This window comes from Acipenser ruthenus, chromosome 2 (genome assembly GCF_902713425.1).
Source record: "Acipenser ruthenus chromosome 2, fAciRut3.2 maternal haplotype, whole genome shotgun sequence".
Classification (NCBI taxonomy): Eukaryota; Metazoa; Chordata; class Actinopteri; order Acipenseriformes; family Acipenseridae; genus Acipenser; species Acipenser ruthenus.
The window spans coordinates 94,351,170-94,369,324 of NC_081190.1; the positions used below are offsets into that span (position 1 = coordinate 94,351,170).

At 38.6% G+C, this 18,155-nt stretch overlaps 1 protein-coding gene across 7 annotated transcripts in view; it reads right to left on the minus strand.

The window, feature by feature from the left end:
* Positions 1-1,698: 1,698 nt before the first annotated feature.
* LOC117408371 (lysyl oxidase homolog 3B-like) overlaps positions 1,699-18,155 on the minus strand; it is a 49,138-nt gene continuing 32,681 nt past the window's right edge. For 4 of the 7 annotated variants that reach the window (XM_059004216.1, XM_059004222.1, XM_059004219.1 and 1 more), the window contains 8 exons: positions 17,595-17,768; positions 16,904-17,059; positions 14,726-14,888; positions 14,031-14,274; positions 9,940-10,055; positions 9,501-9,637; positions 4,748-4,859; positions 1,699-3,050 (listed from right to left, as the gene is read on the minus strand). In XM_059004216.1, the coding sequence (XP_058860199.1) occupies positions 2,980-3,050; positions 4,748-4,859; positions 9,501-9,637; positions 9,940-10,055; positions 14,031-14,274; positions 14,726-14,888; positions 16,904-17,059; positions 17,595-17,768 (1,173 nt within the window). In that variant the 3' untranslated portion in view covers positions 1,699-2,979. The remainder of the gene's footprint in view (positions 3,051-4,747; positions 4,860-9,500; positions 9,638-9,939; positions 10,056-14,030; positions 14,275-14,725; positions 14,889-16,903; positions 17,060-17,594; positions 17,769-18,155) is intronic. The other 3 variants (XM_059004234.1, XM_059004228.1, XM_059004232.1) reach the window with 2 other exon arrangements.

Here is an 18,155-nt window from a genome sequence, read left to right on the forward strand (position 1 = left end):
TTAAGGTTTTTTTCTGAAGCACTATATTAAGGTCCTGCTTGTGATAACCATTAGAGCTGGTGTTTTCCAATCACGCTCCTGGAGGGCCATTCCACTCCTGGTTTAACAGGTAAAATTATATAATTAACAACTTCAGGGTCTGGATGGAGATTTAATTGGATCAATTAAACGATTTAGATCAGGGTTGGAACAAAGACCACGAGTGGAAGGGCCAGCTTTAGCCACCCCTGCCTTAAAGTAATTGTAGCTAACAAAATCTTTCCATTAATCTTAACCATTTTCACTTATGTTAGCTACGTAGGTCACATGTGCAGTTTTTTAAGAAACATGTTATAGCATGCATGTATGTCAAGGCTGTGTGTCAACCGTCAAACCTGCATTCCGCAGGTGATCATCTTACCACTATGCAAAAGAGCTGGGCTCATCTGCATTCATGGTTATAGTGATTTTAAACTCACCTCATCAGGCTACAGAGTCCACAACAACAATGCATCACACAATAGCTACTCTATTACTATAGCAGATAGGAACAAAAATATATATTACCTTTATAAAATGTATGGACGTCCTGCTTGTGAAAACAAGGCAATATGGATATGATACACGGGGAAATCCATGGTGATTAGTTCCTGTGTAGTCTTTTTGCGTAATGTTTTTCTTTTTCTTTGCCTATTCTGCTCAGTTGGCAAGTGTTTATGACGTGTTTTCTTCTTACAAGCTGGCTATCGATGGATGGAAAATAATGTACAAATTATCATTAATAAACAAGTGACTTTAGTTCTTAAATCTTCTGAGCGTGTGATGATGATTTTGTCCTGTTTTGAGTACTGTACCTTTAAGAATATCAATGCCTCGTTCTGAGTACTGGAGACAGAGTTATGCTATTGTAACAGGTTGGATCCTGCACACCACAAGTTAGTGTCTTAACCTCAATGCAAAAGAGCTTGTCCTCATTTGTGGTTGTAGAACTTTTAACCTCATCCATAATGGCACTGTATCACACAACACTGCCTGTTACACTGTACTTCCCACACAAGCTACTGTTTCTTTGGATTGGATAATTCAACTTTGATTAAGTCTTGAAAATGGTATACAAGTGTAATTCACACTCATAATGAGAATGTAGATTAGACTGACCGGGTCACCTTTAAACAACCATTTCAAAGGCATCTTTTGAACTATTTTAATTACCCTTGATGATTTACACAGGTGTATCAAAGTGAATGGGGCTGTTATTTTGGGAAGGCACTCCACAGACCTGGACTGTATGGAAACCATTTCCCTGAGCCACCACAGAAACTAAAGGAAAACAGGAAAAAAGGCAAACTCCCAGGTAAAATTCCAAGGACCAGGATAAATGCCCAGTCTTTCATTTCATCAACTGACACTAAAAGCAGGTTAACAGAATTTGTATGGTTTCAGATTGGTTAAAGTGTGATTGAAGCGTGCAATGGGAAACCATTTTAGTAACGCAACCTCAGCTTACTGTGTCCAAAACAAATCAAAACTGAAATGTGTAGTTGCTGATGCTGTATTGTACACTCACTGATGTCTTGTCTTATAATTATATTTTTTCTCCATAGTGCACTGTTTATAATCACTCTGTATAGATGGTGGCTTTTGTAGAGTTATTGCAGTTTTAGTACTCAGATGAAATATATCAGGTAAACCAGAGAAAATCAAGAAGCCGTCAAGTGGTTCTTTGTTTTACTTTTATTTCCCTCCCATTTTCAGTTGCACATAGTATAGTTGTACAATATGGTTCACACAATCGGCACATAAATACTACCTGTTATTGATGGACAATAAATAGTTTACAATGAGGCCCTTTAGTCTGTCTTTCTTAGTGTGTGTTGAGTGAATATGATAGGAAAAAAAAAAAAATGGTACAATTCCTAGAAAGAATCTTTAAAAATCACAGCTTTCAAATGGGGTTTAACACATTAGCATATATATATATATATATATATATATATATATATATATATATATATATATATATATATATATATATATAAGATTTAACACTGTTAGAAAATTGATTAGCTAGCATACTGTACCTAACAACAACATATTACTACAATGTGGACAAATAACCATGAGTTAAGAAACACTTGCTTGCTTTTGTTACCTCCAGCATCTGACAAGAACCTCTTTGTCTGTTTTGACACAAGGCAGTGAAAGGCGAGGTCCCCTTGTCAATAATGCCAGATTGAACTTTTCCTTCAAGAGTAAATCCTTCTCACAGCTAAAACATGTTTGCTCTTCTACTTTTAGTTCATTTTTAGTTCATTTTTAAGTGCCAATAAAATGTGGCGTGACGCCTCTAATAAACACATTAAAGCAAACCGTCTGCTTTTTGGAATTTATTCTAGGGCAATCAGAATCCTAATTTAAGGGACATACGGGCATAGTTTTTCACAGGGATTATGGCTACAATGGTCAAGGAATGCCCGATTTTATTTCACCTACATCTAATTCATCTGATTAAACTAACTATATAATTTCAATTCAGACTCATCAACAGCACGTAATCCTTCATGTGTTAGATGTGCATTTATAAAAGAAACAAAACATTATAAGTTAGTGCTAATCACATTCTGTAGTAAATTGAAGTATTCTTTTTAAACTATATTGCAGTTACAAAGCTGCTGATAGTACATAATAAAGAAACAGGTCTATTTCAACGAGGAAAAGTCTCTAAATATTCAAGTATATACTGTACGTATAGATTTACTGCATTAGATAACAGTCCTTCAAAAGAATTTAAATTTGGATATAATACCAACGTATTAATGTATACCCCAGTACAAATATTGTGTGTCATTGTATTTCAGCTTTATTTTCAGTATTGTCCGTTCTGAGGTAACATTCAACTAGGCTGGTTTGAAAGTGTTTAGTCAATAGTTTCAAATTTAGTTGGATAAATGGCTGCCGTTTCTGTGACGTTGGAGAATCCATCCATCTCTCCACTGGAAGTTAAGAAATTTTGTTGTTCTGTCCTGGATACTGTTCAAACCTCTTTTCAGCCTCTTCGCTAAAGGCATCACCTGAAGAGAAGAATGAAGAACAATTACCACACATTAAAGCCTAGTACTTAGGTCCTTCCTGTACACACTGGGCACTTGCAAGAAGCAGAAACCTGACTTATCAACCACACCGAATTTGTGTGGCAATTCAGAATTTGGGAATAAAAAACGGTTTTGCTTGGACCACCAATAGTGGGCTGGGCTGAGCAGGGCTGGTCTAGTACAAGCATCAGGGAAGCACTTGTAAATCTTAAAATTAAGGAAGAGGGATAGCATTTTTGATTCCAGACTTAATGTACTGACTTTGATTTACAGTAGCTCCTAATATGCTTCAAGTTCTCATCTGCTTGTAGGTTTCGTGCCTTATTATTGGTGTTGGCAGCTGCATCCCGACCTTAGCCTAGCCATGTTTTAATATCTTCAGGTCTGAATAATGTGGGCTGACTAATCTGATGAACAGGAGCGACGCATGTTGTCAAGAGCGCTAGTTTTTTGCCATTTCGCCGTTTGGGTTGTGATCCGGTGTGATCCGGCACAAATTAACCCCTGCTTGCAGGTATGTTTTACAAGACAGCAGGCTTTTGTTTACTGCATATATTCTTTCTTATACAGTACTGCTGGTCCTACAGTACATCTGCCTCGCATGTGTTCAGTACTCCAAGTCAATGAGATCAGCATGCAATGTCCCTGACTTCCCATTGTTCTCATCAGCGCAAAGCAGTGTCCATCAATCAGTCATGCAGCAGCATCAGCAGCAGCTACAAGGCCCTAAAGCCTATTCAACACAGACAATGAATCAGATTTTTTGGAGATTTCTTTCGATGGGATTTGAATCAAATGCCATCTACCCTGAACCCTGGTTAAATCTCACTCCATGCCTTGTATTTCTTAAGCCTGATTTGCACGGGACTAAAAATCACAACATAAACTAGCTGCCTTGGAATTTTTACCGACATCAGTGAAATTTAGGCCTGTGCGAATCGTCCATATTTTCTTTATCCCAGATAATTTTCTCAGAGTTCCTCCGATTCTTTTACAGAACATCAGGGCCTCTTGTAATGTTTTAAATGTAAGCATCCTGTGTCTTTTAAGTCCTGTGTGAATCGACCATGTCAGTGTTATGTTAAAATTGATATAAGCATTTCGGGGTATTCGCCTCAAAGCAATACCAGCCTTCACAACAAACCATAATATAATATAAAAATTGGTACAATCTGTCCTGAGATTCTACTGTTCAGTAAAAACGCTACGATTGGCCATATCCAAATTGGGGACAGCAAAAAATACAAAAATAATTGGATGCTTTGAATGAAGCATTTGAAGATATGTATGGAAATACCTATCACTCAAGGGAGTAAACAGTTATTCAGTGTGGTCAAGGCCTCAGTAGCCTTTGGAAAGAAGGCACAATAAAATGAAAAGGCACTCAGTTGATACGCTTTGTTCTTCCTCCATCTTGCTCCAAGTTATTTACAACTGGTTAATTGTTTACAAATCATGCAGAAAAGTGCCCTCTTTGGCCACAACATCGCATTTCTGGTTTCCTGGTTTCCTTGATGAAAACTTGACCAACTCTGAAGAAAACTGATTTTTGTCCTCTCTAGTCATGCTTTAGAAGTATTGCATTTTAATTAGAACGAAAAAAGTAACCTATTAAAATGTAACACATATATATATATATATTTGTTACATTTTAATATTTTATATATATATATTACCAATATGGCAGTTGTGAAACCAGATCCGGTGTCCATCGTATTTACAGTTACATTTCATAGCATTGTTGGTGAAGTCACTTTCTGCAACCTCAAAATTTGGGTTAATGACAACCTGTGAAAACAAGAGAAAAACAGGTCAGAGGAATGTAATAAAACTATTAGAGTGGTTGAAATAAAAATTGCAATAATTACTGTTGTAATTTCTATGTCATGTTTCTCCAATGGCGTCTCAGAAGTATATCGCAAAAATCAATAAAGAACACATTACACCTAAAATGGAAGAACTTCTTCCTGATGTAAACACAAATTGATATTAACAAAGCAAAACAAATAATTGTCAAACAGTAGTTTGGAGTTACTGTGTGTTAAACATGTAAATTATTATAAGATATGTGCACTGGGACGAAAAAAGGACAGTCCCTCATGAACAGTAAGTTCCCAGGTTATCCCTGTTTTCAGTATTTCATCTGTAACAATGTGTGTAATTTAATGTAAAGTACCTGTGAGCCTTTTTCCGTCCAACTTTTAAGCTCGGTAAAACTTATGCGAATAAGAAAATATATGCGACAAACGCTGTGGAAAACGGTTAAAGTCGAGTAAAGTTTATACTCGCATGACAAGCGCGCTCGCTAGAGGTGGTTTTATCTATTACTCTCATCGACATTTTATTCGACACTTGCATGGAAAGCGTATTTCTGGCCCTAGCGCCCGTCTTCGCCATTCCAGTGATGTCACATTGTTTGATGATGCTCTGCTCTGATGATAAAAACAAGCTGGCACAGGGCAGCAAATAAGAAACACAATTATTTTTACAATTACTGAACAATTACTGGTCTATTAAAAAAATGCTATTTTGTTTAATAAAATACTAGCAAAAAAAACAAAAAAAACAAGCTAAGAACACAGAGCAAGAAACGTTTTAGCACTAATTTATATATATATATAAAATGTAAAATAAATTGACCTTTTTTATTTTATGTTAGACTACTGATAAAGTGTGTGTTGTTTGAATGTGTATTATGTTATTAAACTGTACTTTTGAGATCATGAATTTTTTTTTTCTACGAACAAGTAGTCTGCTCCTTGGCTATTTTAGGGAATCCTTCTGAATCATATTATACGTTAATATAAATCATTTGATGAATACTATCCATAGTTGGACTGTATCGGGGGGTTCCCCAAATATAAACCAATCAGAAGTATTAGTATTTTTATTTTATGTTATTGTGTCACTGCCAAAAATGTGCTGATTAGCCTGACAATCACACAAGCAAATCATATTGAATGTGTCACCTTTACAGTAACCCCCCCACTGCAATTTGTAAATGAGAGAACTGTCGGTATTGTTTTGTATCATTTCGGATGTACGCAATAATAACTCAAAATGAGAAATAATGTTGGAATTTGTTCATCTTTTTATTCTTTATTCAGTAATTATTTTCTCCCATTTTAAAAGTGTGCTTTTGATTGGCTGATTTGGTGCCTCCACTGGTGCACCATGCAGTGGCTTGACACCTAGTCTCCTGAAACCAAATTCCAAGCAACACCGTGGCTCTGTGTTCCTCAGCTTTAAAATTAAGTTAAACAAACTGAATGTTTAATTGCCATATATATGTATATACAGACGTGCTCAAATTTGTTGGTACCCTTACAGCTCATTGAAATAATGCTTCATTCCTCCTGAAAAGTGATGAAATTAAAAGCTATTTTATCATGTATACTTGCATGCCTTTGGTATGTCATAAAATAAAGCAAAGAAGCTGTGAAAAGAGATTAATTATTGCTTATTCTACAAAGATATTCTAAAATGGCCTGGACACATTTGTTGGTACCCCTTAGAAAAGATAATAAATAATTGGATTATAGTGATATTTCAAACTAATTAGTTTCTTTAATTAGTATCACACATGTCTCCAATCTTGTAATCAGTCATTCAGCCTATTTAAATGGAGAAAAGTAGTCACTGTGCTGTTTGGTATCATTGTGTGCACCACACTGAACATGGACCAGAGAAAGCAAAGGAGAGAGTTGTCTGAGGAGATCAGAAAGAAAATAATAGACAAGCATGGTAAAGGTAAAGGCTACAAGACCATCTCCAAGCAGCTTGATGTTCCTGTGACAACAGTTGCAAATATTATTAAGAAGTTTAAGGTCCATGGAACTGTAGCCACCTCCCTGAGCTCGGCCGCAAGAGGAAAATCGACCCCAGATTGAACAGAAGGATAGTGCGAATGGTAGAAAAAGAACCAAGGATAACTGCCAAAGAGATACAAGCTGAACTCCAAGGTGAAGGTACGTCAGTTTCTGATCGCACCATCCATCGCTTTTTGAGCGAAAGTGGGCTCCATGGAAGACGACCCAGGAGGACTCCACTTTTGAAAGAAAAACATAAAAAAGCCAGACTGGAATTTGCTAAAATGCATATTGACAAGCCACAATCCTTCTGGGAGAATGTCCTTTGGACAGATGAGTCAAAACTGGAGCTTTTTGGCAAGTCACATCAGCTCTATGTTCACAGACGAAAAAATGAAGCTTTCAAAGAAAAGAACACCATACCTACAGTGAAACATGGAGGAGGCTCGGTTATGTTTTGGGGCTGCTTTGCTGCGCCTGGCACAGGGTGCCTTGAATCTGTGCAGGGCACAATGAAATCTCAAGACTATCAAGGCATTCTGGAGCGAAACGTACTGCCCAGTGTCAGAAAGCTCTGTCTCAGTTGCAGGTCATGGGTCCTCCAACAGGATAATGACCCAAAACACACAGCTAAAAGCACCCAAGAATGGATAAGAACAAAACATTGGACTATTCTGAAGTGGCCTTCTATGAGTCCTAATCTGAATCCTATCGAACATCTATGGAAAGAGCTGAAACTTGCAGTCTGGAAAAGGCACCCATCAAACCTGAGACAGCTGGAGCAGTTTGCTCAGGAAGAGTGGGCCAAACTACTTGTTAACAGGTGCAGAAGTCTCATTGAGAGCTACAGAAAACGTTTGAGTGCAGTGATTGCCTCTAAAGGTTGTGCAACAAAATATTAGGTTAGCGGTCCCATCATTTTTGTCCATGCCATTTTCATTTGTTTTCTTATTTACAATATTATGTTGAATAAAAAATCAAAAGCAAAGTCTGATTTCTATTAAATATGGAATAAACAATGGTGGATGCCAATTACTTTTGTCAGTTTCAAGTTATTTCAGAGAAAATTGTGCATTCTTCGTTTTTTGTGGAGGGGTACCATCAAATTTGAGCACGTCTGTATGTATATATATATATATATATATATATATATATATATATATATATATATATATATATATATATTTATCACTATACGCACATACTTTTTAAATGGCTTTATAATAATACAACTGTGTTTTTTTTTTCTTTCTGCTTATGCAGTTTAGTCCTATGCATCCTAGTACACTGTGCTACACAAAATTGGAAGACTTATAACAAAAGAGCAGAAATAGAATAAGCAACCTTTAAACTAGTGGGAAAATATGTGAAAACAATGCTGCAGCTTTACCTTTGTAAGCACCTTTTACGCATGCAACACTTATTTACATCAATTTTGACTCACTGCAGGTTCAGTTTTCCCATACGGGATGTATATTTTATTGTTGGTTTTGTGGAACAGGGCCAAGGTTCATCGATTTTTAATTTTATTTCTTTATTTCTTTATTTTTTTTAAGAGCTTTACTCGGTAGAATATACTCGCTGGACTAGCGAGCAAGTAAAAAAAAATGTATGGAAAATCATCTAGCGAGTATATTTCTTGTGAATAACCTGAAAACGTAGCAACACATGCAAATTAGGCTATGACATCACGACAAGTCACAGGGAATTCCCTTTGACTCACTAGAATTTGCAGTGGATGGAAACCCATTTTTTCACCCTTATGTCGCTACTATTTTTGTTGCAATAAACTTGCTCGATAAATGGATGGAAAGTGCACTACAAGAGTGCTATATTTAAATGATTTAAGCAGCTGCAGTATTTATACCCACTACTGTTAAAATCATTACAAAAATACCCTAGTTTTGGAAATTTAAGAACTCTACATTGTATAACAAAATAACAATTCTAAAAAACACCAACACAATTGGAACCCTCTCAGGGAAGAAAATTTGAAAAAAAACAAATCGCTCTAGTTTAAATTGCTGAGTGTACAGGATATTGGGAAATGTATTCGTTGCACTGTATTTTAGTGCTGGTTTGGGACTACAGATCCTATGACATACTTCAAGTTGCCATAGTGCTCACGCATAATAACCTTGCAGAGAAAAGTACAGGTGTTGAAAGTGGTGGACAATGCACCACCATACAGAAAAAGAAAGATGTTGCTGCAGATTTTAACATTACAGCGAAAACCTTTCTCAACCATTCTGAAAAAAACAGGATACAATAATACAGGCCTATGAACAGCAAACTGTGGATGCGATTCATCAGCGTTGCCGATTTGCTCAATGTATTGAGGACGCCTCAGTGGTTTAAAAATGCCCGTGATCAGAATGGGACATGCAGATTGCAAGTGCAGTTCATTTGCAATGCATATTAAAATGTAACTTCAAACTAGATTTTCAATAAAATGCACAATATTCATTTATAATACTTTTCATTGTTCTGTAATTGAAATTTGATTTCAGTGTTACTGTAACTTCAATAAAAACTGACTGGGTGCATTTGGCTTAGACTCTTGATGATATAATTATTTTGTTGGTCCCTTGAAATTCGTATCAACAAGAATTGACTGTACCTGGAAAATGTAATTTCCTGGTTTGATGTCTGTGATGTCAATCCACTGACAGTCGATATCATGACGGTACAAATCCCAGCAGCCCACAGTAATGCCCTGCTCTCCAAAGTTAGCACATTCGTATCTCTTTGCAATTCCTGAAAAACACATGAGAAAATAAGCTGTTTGGAAACAGATGTTGGGCACCTGAAGCTTCCTCCACAGATTTGTTTAAAAAGAATCCCCCCTTATTACCCATGAACAAATTAACCCTATCCCGTGTTCTCTTGTAGATTTTTGTTCACCTCTTACCAGCAATCTTATCTTCCGCTAGGGAACATCACTCCCTGCACTTGCACTAATGCCCAACTCACTATTAAGTTCCCCTTGTCTGGTCATTAGTTGATCATTGATAATTTCCATTCCCACTTGCCGGTACTTTTGTTATTTAGTGTCCTACCTTCCTGACATTCTACGTCCTCTAGACAGAAGCTGGCTTTGTGTCCTTCTGCCACTTTGGAGCCATTCAGAGTCAGAATGTCGTAGTGAGTGAAGATGTCCATGCTATGATAATGCCTATAGGTTAAAGCACAAACAAATGAAGACCAGATGCAATCCTACTTTAATCCCGCAGAGTGGAAATGATATCAGAGGCAGTAAAGGAACCACTAAAGGTTTCAATTGTAAAACAAATACGTAACAACAGAATCTGCATTAATGCTGACATTCATAAGAATACCTTTTATGAACCAATTTGCCACAGCTGGAATAAAGATTGATTCCTACTTTCTGGAAGTTCTTTGACACTTCTGGTGAAACCTGGCTGATAGAGCTTGACAATTTAGGCTTTAGCACACATAAGGACCCCCATGCATACAGTAGGGCAACCCTGGTCACAGGTGGCTTGCAAACTGTTGTGGCCAACTGGCTGTTTGAGATATAGATTGGTAGAATGCATTCTATTGCAAGCAAGCAGTTGCCAATATGTTTATAGAAGCCTTTATACAACATATTTGCTTAGTGACTTCTAAGAAAGGATTAATCAGGCCCATAGATGGTGAAGCGCGACATGGATAGAACCCATGGTGCAAATAGAGGGTACGCCATGACTTATAGTTGGAAACCTGGTTCGTCCCACACTGTACAAGAAGGTTGCCAACATAACTCAGCAGTTCACTGTGATGAAGATAGCCACAGATGGGTTATATTTAGGGCTTGGATTTTTCAGTGTTTATTCTTTTTAGGAGTACCCAGAATACTTTGAAATTTCACTCATTTTGAGTCATTGAAACATCATGAAACCTGTTAATTGTGCTACCAGTTTCAGAGGCTTTTGCCTCTTGATGTGATAACTTTCTATTTACTGTTGATTAGCTGCAGTAAACAGTGCCTGAGTGAGTCAAATAGGGTTACTACTGGCTAGATTTTTCATCTCACCTAAACCACAAATTAACTGATTTTATTCAACATGTAAAGTAAGTGTGAATTGTGTGAACTGTCACTAAATGAACTGAATTGTTTTACTTGCTAGTTACCAAAATCATATACCTGCCCAGGGACAGGAATTACTTCATGCGAGGGTCGTTTCCATCAATCAGACCTAAAACAATTCGCTATATCTATTGAAGCTGCTCACGCATTTTCACAGTTTTTACTTGCTAATTAAAATCGGTTCTATGAAAATTTTGGGCACTGAAATTCAAGCACTTGTTATATTTCAAATAAATGACTGCACTTTTGTTTGGGGATTTCCAACACTCTAAACACATTTTTAATCACCAAGGCGTATCTATAAGGAGTATCTGATAAAACAGTATACAACTCCCGTTAACAGAAATAAAACTTCATCAAAATAAAAAAAAAAATACTCATTTTCCCTCGAGGGCAGGAATACAAAATACACTGCATTCTCTAATAATAATAATAATAATAATAATAATAATAATAATAATAATAATAATAATAATAATAATAATAATAATACTTTTTGTAATGGGAAATTCCAGTATTATGTTAGTAATTATTTTAATTTCCTCTCTTCTCAATACCTCTCCGCTCTCTGGCTGTTTCCCCTCTGCCTTCAAACAGGCCTGCATCACCCCCATCTTAAAAAAAACTCTGCCTTGATCCCTCACCCCTTCAGAACTACTGTCCTGTCTCCCTTCTCCTTTTCCTCTTTAAAACCCTCGAGCGAGCGGTACATCGCCAGCTCTCTGCTTTCCTGTCAACACATTCTCTGCTCGACCCCCTCCAATCTGGTTTTAACCCGACACACTGCACTGAAACTGCTCTTCTCTCTGTCACTAACTCTCTACTCTCTGCCCGTGCCACTTCCCTCTCCTCTGTCCTAATTCTCCTCGACCTCTCTACTGTCTTTGACAGTTGACCACTCTATTCTCCTGTCCTCCCTCGCTGACCTGGGACCCTCCAGCACTGCTCTTGCCGGGTTCTCCTCCTACCTGTACTGGGTGTCCTGGCGTGGCTCACCCTCTGCCTCTTGCTCTCTTTCGACAGGTGTCCCCCAAGGCTCAGTCCTGGGACCCCTCCTGTTTTCTTTTTACACCCGCTGCCTGGGTCCCCTCATCTCCTCCCATTGCTTCTCGTATCATTTCTATGCTGATGATGCCCAGATCTTCGTCTCCTTTCCCCCCTCTGACTGACATTTCCTCCCATATTTCTACCTGCCTCTCAGCCATCTCCTCCTGGATGCACTTGCATCATCTTAAACTCAACCTCTCCAAATCAGACCTCCTTTTCTCCCCCCTCTTCCTCCCCCATCGCTGATCTTCCTATCTCTATTCCTCTTGAATCCACCACCCTCACTTCCCCCTCAATCACCAAGAACCTCAGTGTCACCCTTGACCCCTCCCTATCCTACTCTCAGCACATCTCTACTCTGGCACATTCCTGACGCTTCTTCCTCAGCAACATACGCAGAATTCGCCCCTTCCTCACCGACTACTCCACACAGCTCCTAGTTTAAGCCCTGGTACTGTCTTGCCTTGACTACTGCAACTCCCTCCTGGCCAGCCTCCCTGCCTCTGCTATCCGTTCGCTCCAGCTCATCCAAAACTGCTGCCCGCCTTGTCTTTTCGATTCCTTGTTTCTCCCACGCTACACCGCTGCTCTGCTCCCTCCACTGGCTTCCTATCGCTGCTCGCATGTGTAAACCTCACAACTCTCGACTATACGACACTCAATTGTACCAGTACTTGCATCAGCTTGTACTTGCACTGATCTGCTCAATACCTTGCCCTATTCTAATACTGCTCTTAATTATAACTATTTCCTGTATCTTGTACTTAATTTTACTCTTATAGGTATCCGTATACATGGTTTTTGTAATTGCTCTTATTCTATATTGTTCTTATCCATCTATTGTACTTACCACATGCTCTTAATGCACAGTGCTCGTATAAGTTTAACTCTTAGTCGAATTGGCTCTTAAATGTAATTATTTACTGTATTCCTCATTTTTCTCTTATTTAATATTGACCTTATTTTCTACTGATTTTACTGTACTTTATAACTGCCTGTATCTGTAATGTGATATTTTGTAATGTGATATTTATACTTTGTACTGTGATATTTTGTAACAACTGTAAGTCACACTGGATAAGGCTGTCTAAGAAATTATTAATAATAATAATAATAATAATAATAATAATAATAATAATAATAATAATTAAATAAGCAATCTTGTACTGTAAATTATGTCATTTTAGCACATTGTGGTATGTTGCTGATAGTTATTGCAATTTTAAAAGAAATGTATTGGACAAATCATTTTTAAGGTGTGAATAACATACAGCTGGGGGCGCCAAAGGCTGTTTTAGAATTGAAATCAACTGATTTGAAAAGAAATTGATTGGAGGGGTGATCAATTAGCAAAATCTCTAGTTGACTAGTCTGCCTCATTTTATTAAGACTACATGCTACAAAGCACAGTAGAGAGTATGTAACTATACTGGGACCCAATAGAGTTGCATTGTGAACAAGATCCTTCAGCCACAAGGTGCCGCTTGGGGATCAAACTATTAATAATTACGAAGCATCCTTTCCTGCTCTAGCACAAGGTCATTTTGAAGAGACTGAACTAAGGGCTGTTTGCAAACAGAGGAAAAGTTGTAAAATAAAAATAAAAAGTAAATAAGCAAATGAATTACACAAATCAGCAAAACTCTTCAGTAACCTGTTAAAGCCCAAAGAAGAAATGGAGATGAAGTTACTGAGACGCGATATCCTATTAATACAAACTATAGACTACTCTAATTTACAGCAATAGCTAATTATACAGAAGACATGACAAGCGATACTACATCACACGATTAGCTTGACATTATAAGATGGAGTCAAGCATGGTTCATTGTATTAGAAAATGTAAACTACATGGAGAAGATTAACAAAAAAAAATTAAAAATGAACTCAGTGAAACCTGACACTACTGAAGGACCAGTGAGCCATGCTGATGAGTTATGTGAAACCTTCAAGGCATGAGTGGGACAGACAGGTTAGAAGACAACAAGAAGTCATGATGGACCCTCCATTTACCTATGGCATTCGTGCCATAGCCAGGAGTGGCGGCCGGCCTTGGGGCGGAAGTCTGCGCGGCCGATGTTGTGGATCTGCGAGGAGAATCTCAGCAGACGCCGGTGTCCGTACGGCCAGTTGGCCTTGGCAGCAGAGCTGGACAGACAGTTCTCCTCGGCGGCGCAGTACAACATGTGCAGCGGCCGGTCCTCGATGTAGACGGTCTGCTGAACTAAGGGGGCGTTCAGGATCAAGTCAGAGGCAGCTGAGGAAAAGAGAAGAAGTTATTAACCCCACAGGTTATTCAGCTGTGATTAGCTCACAGGTAAATAAAGCTTAGCATCTTTGCATTCTCACTATAATTGCAGCTTAGTCAACCCTTTGAAAGCCTGCATCACTATGACCTATTTCTTTAGATTCAGCTACATGTATTACTTCAGTCAATTATTTAGGAGGCAATGCCTGCCATATCAGGTATCACAAGGTATGAGTAAGAGCTTCATAGTAATATTCAACACTGATCAAAATAACTGCCCTCAATGTTTTTTTTTTTTTATCATTACGTAATTAGGAGTGTGAATGTTTTGCATATATGGCCTAAACCTGTAAAGCACGGCATTGCTAAGGCACAATAAAAAATACCAAAAATGTGATTTACAACAAATGGACATATTTTTTCAAGCAATATAGAGGGCTGAATTAACTTCTTCCCTCACTTTCAGAACAGATGACTCCTGCAGCGAAGCGTGTGCCGGTCTTTTTGCAGTTGATGTTGCTCCCATGGTGTTGGCAGTAACTGAGTGACATTTCATTTCCTGTGCACTTCACTCCACTCATCACCATCTCTGTCACATTGCTGCCATCCCAGTACCAGGTTTCCTTGGCAACAATACAGTAATGGGTTAAGGATGAATTGACATGAAATTACATTAGGGGGCACAGAGTACTTTAATCCGACAGTTTACAGCACACAAAGGCCCACACAACGTGACAGACTTATCATTTAAAGCTGCAAATTTCAATTCAGCTGTTAAATTCACTATGAATAAATTACATATTCATTTGGACACTCATACCTGTCCATACCTGTCCAGCTAAACAGCTAAAAATAAATTTGAAACCTGATGTGATTGCAGCTGCAATAACAATAAAACAATTGCACACATGAAACATACTGATTACCTGATCTAGGCTCTCTTGCATGAGCAGTTATATGGTTTTTAATATCTTTTCTCATCTGCATGGGTCAGAGTTCCTGCTGGACAGTACTGAAAGCTTCCCTACATGGCCTCCCATGGGCATGACTCAAATCTACAGTTTGGGGTGACCAACCTCATGAAGGTTGAGGGAGCAATTCAGTCTTTTGCCTTTCTTTAAAGCTGAGTGAACACAAAGCCACTTTATCAGGAACAGTGGCTTGAAACCTGGTTCCAGGAGACCTAGTTTGAGGCAACCTTGCTGTATCAAACCCCAAGTCTCCCCTGGTGTGTCATGCAGTGGCCTGAAAACTAGTCTCCTGAAACCAAGTTCCAAGCCACAAAGTGGCTTTGTGTTCCCTCAGCTTTAGACACTGCAAATGTGGGCAGTGTCTATCCTGCTGGACTGTGTGGTGTTTTTGTGTAGTGCAATACACTATAGTACGTAAGACCTCCAAAATGAATTTCACTGGTGGCCAAGCCTGTATTTTAACCATGGCTAATGCCTTACTATAATGAGCTAACCCTCTTCTGTTTGTATTAAAGTCTTCTTTTGGATCAACCTTGCCATACAACATGTAAATGCAGCTACAATGAGTTTTGCTGAGCATGCATCAGTATAATTTGTTCTTTCAATTAACGGACCACACCCCTCACACGCCTCTGGGCAGACAGTCAATCTCAGAAGAGCTATTCAAGCTTGTCTACTGGAAAGAATGCCTCTGATCACTGGCTATAAACGCACAAGCTTCAGATCTGAAAAGCAGCATTCTTTTCATTCTTATGTCCTTCATTTGAAAACATTGGATGGCACCAGCTGGGGACAGCTGTAAATCTTTCTTTCAGAATCTATAAACCACTTTCTGTGTTTTAAATGTACTTTATATACAAATGTACAACACTTTACACTGGCATAAGTCTAGTACATGAAAAAGGAGAAGACAAAATACAAAAAAATACAAAACACTTTTGGCAGCTGACAGTAAATAAGGACAACATACAACATATGATATTATCAGGTAATACAGGTCATTTTTCTTTATTTAACTTCCTAATTTTAACCCATCTTTGGTTCAGTTATAATGCTTCTGCTACAGTAGGTGATGGGCCTGTGATGGGTCTCTCTGACACAGATTTTTTAATATTTAGGGAGCACTCTTAACCTTTTAATGTTTACGGTTGCAATGCAATATAAACATGGCGAAAGGATTACTTAGAAAATAATGCAGTAAAATCATCAAACCAGCACTGTGGCATTGTGGGTCACTTCAGATTGCGCTGAGTACTGTTTGGAAATGTTCAATTACATTACCATCTGCAGACCGTTTAGGTTTGTCACTTCCACACAGACCTTTGACATCTATTCACATCTTATGAAGAGCAGAGAGGTGGGGTCTATTTTAATGACCAAAACAGCAGCTGGGTTAGCTCTGTATTAATCACCCTGGTGTTTTTAATTTTTGAGCCCTCATTAACATCACCGAACACAGTAAAGATACAATCGAAAGAGTTATATGAAAGAATTGGTTTAAAATGTTAGCTATGCAGTATTTAGGTCTGCTGATGTTTAGATACTTAAAACAGAGCAAGTTGCTTTAAATGTCACTGCAGCAGATGTGTTGTTTTCCATTGAGAAATATTTACTACAGCGCTACTGAAATAGGTGGTTTGCTGCACCCATTTCACATTCTTACTTACTGTGATAGCATGCAGGGAGTAGCCGAGCCCTAGCTGACGGCACACTACCATTGCCTCTTTAGTAGTCCAGCCTTCACTGCAAATAATGCCCCACTTGGAACCCTTCTTAAATTCCACTCTGCCTTCGTATGTAGTTCTTCCTCCGACAATCCGGACCTGTAGAAAAGCCCTGGGGGATGTCAGCATGCAACTTCCCTATCTGTTTCTTTATTGACTGTCCTCGCTTGCCATGATTCCTTCCTAGTTGCAGTACACCATGGTTGATAACAATCAGCACCATAGCAACCAAAATGGCACACCAGTCACAAAGGTGGAAGATACCAATTTCAGGAGGGACCTTACTACTTCCGAAGAAGTGAGTAAGCTTTATATTTAAGCAAACCCTTACTCAAGCTCTGTTTCAAGGGATCTGTCCCCATTTATAGGTAAAAGTAGCAAGAAAATATGAGAATAAGACGAGTTTCTGCTCACTCATAATTATTATGAAGAAAAAATACACTATAACTAAAGCTAACAAAAACCATCTAGGTCAGACATATGATAATGCCAATCTTCCACATTTCTGACTGGTGCTAAAAGTTATTATTGGTGGCAGGTCCAAGTTGTGAAGCCTGTTGGCTGCTGCTGAATTAGAACTAAGCGGTTAGGGGGGTTTATGGGAGTTTAGGCAGTCAAGCGCCTAAATACCTACTTGCAAGCCTTGGTTAGCGAATCCGAGGCCCAGCTGGCGGCAGACCACCATGGCCTCCTTGGTGCCCCAGCCTTCTCCGCAAATGAGCCCCCACTGCTCAGTCCCATTGACATCTACCCCTGTCATCACCTCCATACGACCCTCGTTGCGACTGCGCCCACCACTCAAACGGATCTGTGCACCGGCAGATACAACGTTAAGTGTTAGTGGTTAGAAAGCAGCTGGGGTTTCCCGGCAGGGAAGATCAGCTTCTGTTTTTAACCATGAGTTGACTGAGGATTTGGGTTAGGCTTACTATTGCTTTCTGGACATTGTTTCATCAATCTGGTATCCAATGCAAAGTTAGTGATAATCGCCAACAGCCAACCATGTTTAAAATCCAGCCTTTAAGATGCTTAAGCTAAAAATCACAACGACCTGTGCTGATTTACCTTTTACAGATATTATTCCCAACCTTGGATAGTCTGCATATAGTCTTGATTTTTCTAGGATTGCTACTGAGTCATTCCACACTATTTGTCTATCGGAAACGTCTGTCGCAGTGTACTATTTAAAAAATAA